Source organism: Nothobranchius furzeri, chromosome 8, assembly GCF_043380555.1.
Source record: "Nothobranchius furzeri strain GRZ-AD chromosome 8, NfurGRZ-RIMD1, whole genome shotgun sequence".
NCBI lineage: Eukaryota > Metazoa > Chordata > Actinopteri > Cyprinodontiformes > Nothobranchiidae > Nothobranchius > Nothobranchius furzeri.
Window position 1 is genome coordinate 79013636 of NC_091748.1, and position 10000 is coordinate 79023635.

At 46.1% G+C, this 10000-nt stretch overlaps 1 protein-coding gene across 2 annotated transcripts in view; it reads right to left on the reverse strand.

Annotated features, from left to right (window-relative positions):
* The window catches only part of cdc14ab (cell division cycle 14Ab), a 56844-nt gene that overhangs the window by 22239 nt on the left and 24605 nt on the right, over window positions 1-10000 (reverse strand). For both annotated transcript variants that reach the window (XM_054737457.2, XM_054737456.2), the window contains exons 7-10: window positions 6996-7058; window positions 6712-6799; window positions 4691-4921; window positions 3454-3592 (exon numbers count right to left, since the gene is read on the reverse strand). In XM_054737457.2, the coding sequence (XP_054593432.1) occupies window positions 3454-3592; window positions 4691-4921; window positions 6712-6799; window positions 6996-7058 (521 nt within the window). The remainder of the gene's footprint in view (window positions 1-3453; window positions 3593-4690; window positions 4922-6711; window positions 6800-6995; window positions 7059-10000) is intronic.

The following is a 10000-nucleotide window of genomic DNA, read 5'->3' on the forward strand; positions in this document are numbered from 1 at the left end:
CAGACCGCTCCAGCCGGTTTACTAGGATGTTATGATCAACGGTATCAAAAGGCTGATGTCAAGTCCAAGAGCACCAGAACCACAGCATCACCGGAATCATTAGCCAATAAAATGTCGTCGAGGACCTTCAGCAGTGCAGATTCAGTGCTATGAAAGGGTTTAAACCCAGACTGAAATACTTCTCCAACTCCCCATTGCTGTAGAAAAGACATCAGTTGGATAAACACAGCCCTCTCTGTGATCTTTGAGATGAAAGGCAGTGTAGATACAGGTCTGTAATTGGACAAGATTGTTGGGTCCAAACCTGATTTCTCAAGCAGAGGTCGTACCACCGCCTGCTTTAGGGGAGTAGGGACTTCCACAGATAGCAAGCTGCTATTTACAATGTTCAGTACGTGATCACCCACTACAGGAAAAACTTCTGTCAGTAGCCTTGCCGGGAGAACGTCAGTTACCGCCCCTGTTGGCTTAAGTCTCATGACCAGATCCTCAAGCTCTGCAAGAGTTACTGGTTGAAAACCCTCCAGTGCCCTTGGAACACAGATCAGCAGAGGGGGCATGCTTAAGTGGTGGAACAGAGGCCCTTGTCACCCTTACCTTGTCCACAAAGAAGTCCAAATGATTTTAGACTTAGGAGTTATTCAATTCCACAAACAAAGCTCGGGTGGGTTCAATCCACGCTAATTCGAGTGAGCGAGGCTCACGCACGTCCGCAAGCAGCCCTGTTACTCGATGCTAGATAAACGAGAATGTCAGGATAGACGGAGCCTTGTTCATTCATGCCTTCAAGGACTACGAAGGTATCAGAACTAAAACAGAGACCACCAGCTGTTCGATTAAAGCTGGAGCTTTCTAGTCACAATGCTCAGTGTGTGTACACGTTTCTATGGCAACGCCAGAGTCTGCATCAGTTTAGTTTCTTCACACAGTTTCTTCAGCTTTTCATGATTTGTGTCATTTTTCATGTTAGGTTCAACAGTCTGGATGTTTAGAGACTCGAAGACTTTGTTCACGCTGAGCAGCTGCGAGTTTTAAGAATATACGTTCGTGGCGGTCACGTGACCCCAAACTTTACAATTTGTCACAAATACACCTTTAGCACACATATTAGACACCAGGAAAAGATTCACTTACGTCATTTATAACAAATATTACCACGTTAGCCAAAGGGCCGGGTATTTTCTGTGTTTTTGTTAAAACGTCTTCGTTCGTTCTTCTGCTGTGATTTAACGTAAAACTAAAAGACCGACGCCTTCAGCAGAGCTGCTAGCAGGTATGAAAACATCTTCAGAACCATGTTTGTCTCACTAAAAGAAAAGGAAAGAGATGGGTTTATTTAGTATAGGAGCAACATCAGTGGAATTAAACGCTCCTGGATGCAAATGAGGAAATGTAACGACATAAATCCAAACCACCCAATTTTAAAAGTTTGAAACTCACACCTATTAATAAATTAGCCACCCAAAGGAATGCTGCAGCTGTTGCAATGGCTGAGGGCCAGTGGTGGCGCTAATGCACCACATCCATCACAGAAGAGTGTGTGTGTGTGTGTGTGTGTGTGTTATCACGTGTGTCATCCAGTCAAATTCACCCAGCCTAAAAAAGCCTCGCAGCTAGCCTGCCACAGAGCAGGCTTGTCCTCATGCATGCCACCACAGTGACATGCGTCGTCCATGACCGCGGGGGGCGGGAGGGAGGTGGATGCTCGGCCTGCTGGGTGAAACCCTGCTTTAAAGATTTATTATTAATGCTTAAAAGATCTTCGTCAGTCATTTCATTTATCTGCCCATAACCGTCATTTTCAAAGAAAGCACGCAGAAAAACAAACATGTTAATGAAAGCTGCCTCTTTACTCACACGCACCATCCCACAACAGGGGATGCAGATCTCAGCAGGCAAGCTCTTTCTGGCACAACACCGGTTTTCTAGCCCTCCACCTCCCGAGAATGGAACCTGCACTGCCAAAGGAAACGAGCAGTCGCCGTTTTCTAGAACCATTGTTGTCCGTGACTTCAGATGGTGATTTTCTTTTTGGGATTCTGGTAGTTTGTCCTAAAGTTGAAGTGGTAGCAGCCGGCCGTTTCTCCTTCTCTGATATTGTGGAGAGGAGACCCTCTCACACCTGTGGTGTTCTGGTGCTGAACACGTGAGGGGGATGAGTGGAGCACCCGGGGAAGTACGGCTGTTCGGTTAAACTGACAACCAGATGGTCCATTGCTTGGTTTCGGGCCTAGCCGTGTTCTTGGTGAAGGTTTTAATCAAATGTGAGAAAACCACTTTTCACCTAATCTCCACAATATATTTACAGCTGTACCATGTTGGAACGTTGTTAAGAGGCATGAAGACAATGTTTCACGCTAGCTTGTTTTGCAGATGTGCTTCTGTAGCTTAAACACAACTTAAAAGCACCAAGCGACGAGCCGGTTTTCCACTCGCCAGGAGTCGACTCCGAGACAGAAAAGAACGTCTCCCACTGGATTTTAATCAGCAGAACCCATTCAGACTGGAGAACATGTGACGGGATGTTCTGCTGCCATTCAGGGCCTTCAAAACTAATAATATAACTTGGAACTAATTCGGTAGTGAGCAGGAGTGATGGGGTCACGTTAGACACGGGGACAGGAAGTAGCGTTAGTCCCAGCTGAGGCGAACCACCAAACATAACCAGCTCTTTCCCAACAGCGTAAACGTTCACTCATCTGCTGATTAAAGATCTGACTGGTTCTGATCAGCTGAACAGAAAAGTTACTGGACGATCCGCAGCAGCAACATGCGGCAAATATGGCAAGCTGTTATGTCATAAAATGTGTGTGTTGCTTACACTCCTCCTCTCACATCGCCCTGTCGTCTCTAGTTTGTCACGTGTCTCCTTGGATGAATGTTCGTTGGTCGACTGCAGACCAGAGTTGTAGATTTTATGCTTGAAGACTGTTGGAGGCTGGAGTTGGAAGTCATTTTAGTCGGGAATACCTGAATCAATCACGACACTTGAAAATCCCGGAACAAAAGCTTCGTTTTGAAGGATTTCCTGAGTTTTCCACATCTGAAGGAATGTTTTTACAGAACCAACTCCATCCTGAGGTCCTCTGATTTGCCAGTGTGAACATTTACCATCATCATAATTGTTGTTCCACACAATAAACCTTTAGAGTGAATCTGAACCCAGGAGAATGGTGTCCCCGACTAACGTTAAAAGCTGCCGAGTCGTGATTGGTTAGGAAAACTCCAGAACTCCGTGGAAAATCCTGCAGCTGCTCACATGGAAACTGAAAACGATGCCAGCACTCGTCTTCGGTCTCACAGCCCGAGAAAGCAGCTCTGACCCTAAAGGATGCTTTCAGCACCGGGACTCCGATTAGATAAGGAGTGCAGCAGAAGTGATGCAGTGAGTTTCCTACCCCGGCCCCCAGAGGTAAACAACCCGAGCAACAAATAAACAAACAGCAGACTCACTCTTCCAGGAAGTTCTGCTGTGGGCCGATCACAGAGCCCGGCCTGCAGATCCTGATCCAGGCTATGGCCTCTCCCGCAGTGAAGCGGTAATGCTTCATCAGGTAACAGCCAATCAGAGTGCCCGTTCGGCCCAGGCCCGCTGATGGAGGAAGAGAAAGTTTGTTTGGCTCTTATGTTGAAAAATACTCCTGTTAAACGTCCTCTAGGCGTAAAAACATCATTTATGAGTTTTCTTAACTGTAAAAACATTTAAACATAAGAAATCATCAGCTGGAGATTCTGGATAAACACTTTAAGGCATCTTTACTGAAAAAACCTCTTTTGATGATCATTTCTGATGCTGATGGGTCACTAAGTTTGTCCTGCAGGTCGAACATGGAGACAGTCTCCTACACCTACCTCCTGCGTTAGCGTTTGATAGAAAATAAGAGGGTGAAACTCTAGGGGTGTTCATCAATATCAAGGAACCTTGCCTTGATGTCTTGGCCCCGCCCCGGTTGCCTAGGAGATGTGTCATCAGGAACCACCAAGACGTGTTCCAGTGTTCATGTTCTACCGAGGCGTGAGTTCTCCGTTTGTTAGCCGTTTAGCTAGCTGAGCAAGGATACACGGGAGGTGTCTTGTAGCCTAGCCTTGGTCAAAAATTACCCATAATACACCGCAGTGTTTTCAAAAGGACGGCGGATCAGGAGCCGGCAGCTACTTCGGGGACAAATTTCAAGTTTAAATCTAAGTCGGCTAACTGTAGCTAGCTTTGGTTGGGTAGATGCTTCGTTGTTGCAGCTTCGGTGGCTAGCGGGTAGTACCTCGCTTACATATTTAATTAAACAAACAAACACAATTAAAAAGTAAAAGGCTATATTGTTAATATTATTGTATTTACATTGAAACGTATACGTATGAAATATAACGTTAGCTCTAGTGTCACGTGACGTGACCGCCGTGGGAGCAGCGGTCACGTGACGTAAGGCTGCTCCTTTTAACCGTTTTCTTTGACCAAGGAAGGACAGCGTCCTCGTAAGCAAGACATCGCCTTGCTAGGGCAGGCGCCTTGGCGTTGACAAACACTCTAGGATTAGAAAAGTTTTTCAGATCAACAAGCCAGCTCAGACACCCACGAGAAACACGTAGAGCCTGCAGGTCCGCCAGAATCGACCCAGTTTGATTTAACATGGCTTAGAAAAGAAACCGAATCCTTCTCTCATGGGAGGACAACGGGGGACAGGAAGTCACTCACCCTTGCAGTGGACGGCCACAGCTCCAGCTGCATTCTCACAGATGTACAGGAAGCGACGAGTGATGGTGTCACTGGGCGTGCTGCCGTCCACAAAGAAGAGGTCATAATGCTCAAAGCCACCGTTGGTGAAGCGTTTGGCATCGTAGATCTTTTTATTCAGGCGAATTATTGTGCTCACGTTATGCTTCCTGAAGTAGGGGAAGTACGCCTCAGGAGCATGCAAGGGGTAACCTGCAGGGGGCGGAGCAACCACAAGCGTTAAACTGATCAAATGAGCTCAGTCTGTTCACAGCATCAACTCCACACAAAGAGATTTTCTCCAGAAAAATCAGAAAATCATAATAAATAACTTCATAACTGCATGTTGTGTTTCATTCAATAAAAGAGAAACTAGTTTAAAGTACCCAGATCCCCCACCAGAGGACAGAAAGTACCCAAGGAATGTAGTAATCCTGTTGAAGAGCTCTCAGGAAGTAGAAATCAGTGATTAGGGGCTATAAATGTAGTTTTCTAATCCGCTTTTCCTTACGCCCTGAATCACACATACTTCAATTTAAAGAGCAAGTCACCCCCTACCAGAGTATTACTCCACTCCCACTTCCTGTTTGAAAAATGCAACAAATGCTATTGCCTAGCAGACTGAGAAAGCAGAGCCGCTAACACACACACACACAGGCTTACAACGACATTGTGACATCATATGGTACCAGCTAACGTTATAGGATACCTCTTAGCCAATAGCGATGGCAGATTTAAATTCAAATGCAGTGCAGAGTTTTTACAACACTGACAGTTTTAGGCAGAAAATTAAAATTGTAACTAAAATGCACTAAAGTGCAAAACTATTGACGACACGTGTCTGCAGCAGGATTAGACACGCATTTATATAGTTTATCAGGAAAAGATAGTTGATTTGGGGGTGACTTGCTCTTTAAATGATAATAATTATGTGATTTTCGACTAGGGCTGGGCGATATGGCCTAAAATCAATACCGTGGTATATTGAGTAGTCCACCTTGATAACGATAAATGGACGATAACTACAGGCATGCACAGACACCAAAGCTGTCCACTAGAGGGGGCTGTCACGTGTTATAGTTGAGTCACGACCCGTACAGCCAACACGAACCTCGCCAACCTACACATTTTTTTTTTTATAATCGAATTTATCAACATGGGAAAAACAATATCGGTTCAAGTCAGAAACATTGATAATCAATTTTCAGTCTTAGTTTCGACTGCGTCTGCCACGTAATTAGAGATTTATGAAGTTGTAAAAATTTGTGAATAAAACAACTACAAGTCGGATGTAACATACAACGTCCCAGCAGAGGCTCTCCTCTACCAGCAGAGCTGCTACTGACCACATGACCAGATTCATGGCGGTTTTCTCCAAGTTTAATGCTCCCGTCGACCTGGAAGAAGCATTCGAAGCTCGCGAACCTCAGACATTTACAGCAGTATGGTGATGTAATCCTGGACGTATTTTCACACAAACTTTAGCTCCCATTTGAAAATAAGCATCAGAACGTGTCTTTAAAACTCACGGACATCATTTGTGAAATCCGTGGCTCATAAACAAGAGTAGAAAATAGCTTTTATAGACACTGACTCGCTATCGTTTCGTCTTATTTCCTAACACACAAGGTTTGATGACATCACTCTACAAACGCCAGCTTTAACGCTGAATGTTAGATTTGACAGGAAATAGGGAAAAGGTAGATTTTTACCTTTCAGAGTAAAAGTCTCGTCTCTAAACTTCTGCTTCTGTGTATTTTGTGTTTCACCAGTCTGACTGACAGCTTGCTTCAGAATAAAGACTCTGCCGAGTGTGTTGTTACACGTTTCTGAAGGTTTGATTATTTATTGTGTTGAAAACAGAAAAGCTACAGAATAAAGTCAAAAAATATATTTCCTTTAATAAATATTTACTAGGAAATAAAAGGTTTTCTCAATGTAATATATAAACAATATAAACCAAATAAAATCGTAAAATAAAAAGACTGAATCTGTTTCCTCACCGTTTTCTATTTTAGATTTGGGATGAGGTCCGCTGAAGGCCAGAAACTTCCCCGGGACAATCCAGTTCAGGTCTCCGTTCTCCACACGCTGAAGACGAATGAAATTAAAACAGTAAAAATCCTGATCCCAAGCTCTGGACATCCAAAGTATTCCTGTGATCCTCCTGAGGAGGGCGCTAGTGTTCATGTATCTGAACATCTTCGTTCAGCTGGACAAAACTGAACAGGTTCTCCTGTAAGGCCCTCCTCAGCTGCGTTTGTTCCGGAACAATTAACGGATTTACCTCATGGTGTTCGTACTCGTCCACATCAAACGTCTCAAAGTCAAAGAAGCCGTGCTGCAAAGCCTGGAAAACAGAAAAGTGACCTGATGTTGTTTCTTCAGGTAAAACAGAATCACGGCTCTTAGATCGGATCCTTGGAGGGTCATAAAGTTTTGGTTTTAAGGGATTAAACTAGGGATGCACCGATACGATACTGGTATCGGTTAAAGTTAATCGATACCAGGAACCGATACTAATGCAGTTGCTTGAAAATGGCTTCAGTGTAACTTGTCATTTCTGTTCACCTAATATTTTAGTTTAGTGATGATTTCTATTCATATATTTTACTTTTCATCTACCTCACAGTCTTTTCCTGTTGAAAGCAGAGAAAAAAATAAAATTGTGTTGCATTTTTTTTGTGTGGTAGAAGTATCGGTATTCGGTATCGGCGAGTACTCAGATCCAAATATTGGTATCGTATTGGTTTGGAAAAAAGGGCTATCGTTGCATCCCTAGAGTAAACTTAGATCTGGTAGAGAAGCTGTGCTGAAGCAGGGCGTGTAAAACCCAGGATGACCAGGAGCACCTTTCAGAACCAGAACTCTGGCTCATCCTTTGAGTTAGGAGCCTTTTCGTACCTGAACGATTCAGAGGTCAGAGTTCAAACGTTCCTTTGGAAAGGACAGAAAACATGAAACAACGTAACAAAAACAGAAAAGTACAAAGAAAAACGCTTCAGAAAGTCTGGAGAACTCGCATTAGGAGTGCGTTACTGGTCCGGATGAAAGACTTGGTGCAGGACCGGATCAGGGACCTGGTACCCAGCAAGTCTCCTCAGTAGTTCACCACTTGGTGACTGCTTGTTAGAGATGATGACAGATTAACAGCTCTGTGCTCTGATTGGCTGCTGTCCGTCGACGAGTACAACAGCTCCTTGTCCGGCTCAACGGTCTGACCCGTTATGTAACAGTTATCTGCTGACAGAACCACAGGCTGGGTCTGGAGCTGGCTCCGAGTCTCATCAGAACATCAGCTGATCCAGCATGACCAGAGGAATCAGAACCACCCGTCACAGCCGCTCAGTGACTGGTTCTCTTCCAGAGATTAAGCTAATTACTGAACTAATCAGGGAAATTATAATTATGCAGCAGAATCAGAACATTTAACCTTTAATAACTCTGACAGGATCTGGAAAAAAGCCTGCATCACCTGTTTTAGAACTGGATCTGGCTTAATCCTGAACCAAGAACTATTATCAATATAATTTATTAATAATAATGACTGCTCCCTGGAGGGCCTAGGCCAACCAGCCATTCCTCCCCATCCCCACACATTTCTCTCCTCCTGCTCCCTCACATCATCACACAAACATGCACATAGGACCTTGGGGGGTGGGCAAGTCAGGGAGTGCGGGTATGGACCCCATTTCCGCATTCCTGTGGCAACCTGCCCCCCAATTTTATTTGCACCTTAAACACTTCCACCGACGACATTCCACGCAAACACACACTTAGGGCCTTGGGAGTGAGCACACTAAACAGCACATGGCAGGGGGATTTCTCAGCCTCCTCCCGGGTGCCGGTGCCCACTTCCAATTTTAAATTACACTTAGACACAGAGGGCTGTGGGGGGAACAGGGGTGGTGCGGTGGCATTAGCTGGCATAGGCCAGACGATGCCCGCACTGCCCGCTCACCACAGCCACAAACACATCTCATCAACACGCACTAACACTATATTGGAGCAGATGGAGGGAGACTAGGGGTCTTAGCCACCTCTGTTGTTGCTTGGCTTCATGGGGCTGGAGGCTAGGAGGGAGATCTGGCCGTCTGGTTGGGGTCTGGGGTGGTGGGTTGCTGTGCTCAGCGTTGGGCGGGGGAGCCTGCTCATCAGCACCCCAGCAGGAAGGGTCAAACTCTGGTTACCGGTGATGGTTGTACCCCATGTGCAGCAGTACCGGGACCAGAGTTAATAGGGTGTGAATGGGGAGCATGAGTGGGTGTCCGGCGTGCATTTTTGTAAGTCTTGGGTTGTATGTGCATGTGTGAGCATGAGGGAGGGAGTGTGTGACTGTGTTTGTGTATGACTGTATGTGTCAGGTGGGGCCTTTGACTCCTCTCTTCTCCTGGGACTTCTTGTGCTGCAATACCTCTTCGTCTCCCCTCCCCCTGCCACACCTGGTGTGGAGTGCGGTGCCTTGGTCTGCCTGAGTGTTCGTGGCAACCGGGTCAGGGGGTTTAAGATGTTTAGCATCTGCCTGATCAATCCCGGTGGCTTCCTGGTGGGGTCTGGGTCCCCGGGCTCTGCTGGGTCCCTGGCGGGGGTGGTCGCCCCTGGGTGCCGGGTCCCGGGTCGCTGGGTTCCGGGCTCGGTCGGCTAGGGGGTGGGAGGCTGCGGGCGGGCCTGTGGGCTTGCCACTGATATCTCCCGGGACTCTGCCGGCTGCTGGTTGTGGCCCCCCGGGGCGATCCTCTGAGCCTCTCGAGGGGGGCAGGGGCTTTTCTGGTTACTGTCTCCCTGGGGTTCCTGTGTTCTGGGGCAGCTCCTGGATCTCTGGGACTTGGAGCTCCCTCCGTCTCCTACGCATCTTTGGGGGGGCAGATCTGTGGTCCCTCACACTCTCTGTTGGACGCTCCTATAGAGGAACCTTACATAAACAAGCGCGTGTACACACACAGGTGCTCTCATAAGTATGGGCTTGGGCACGTTCAACACATGTCTCAAGGCTATGGTTGGCACATTGTCTTTTCCTTTCTCTTTCACCTCTGTCTCTGTGTTTGGTTGGAATTATAAAGCAAAAAAAAAACAATCAAGTTTTAAGTATCAGGCGTGACATTAAAAGCAGACGCTTTGATGCTCCACCTGAGAGTAAATCTGTAAGGCTTGTCACCAGCATTCAGACATCAATTCTGCTTGCTTCACAGCCAGACAGGACACGGGGGAAATAATAATAATAATAATAATAATGACTGTTTTCTCATTTAGCAACAAGATGTTTTGCTGTAAATGCTAAAAATCTCTAAATGA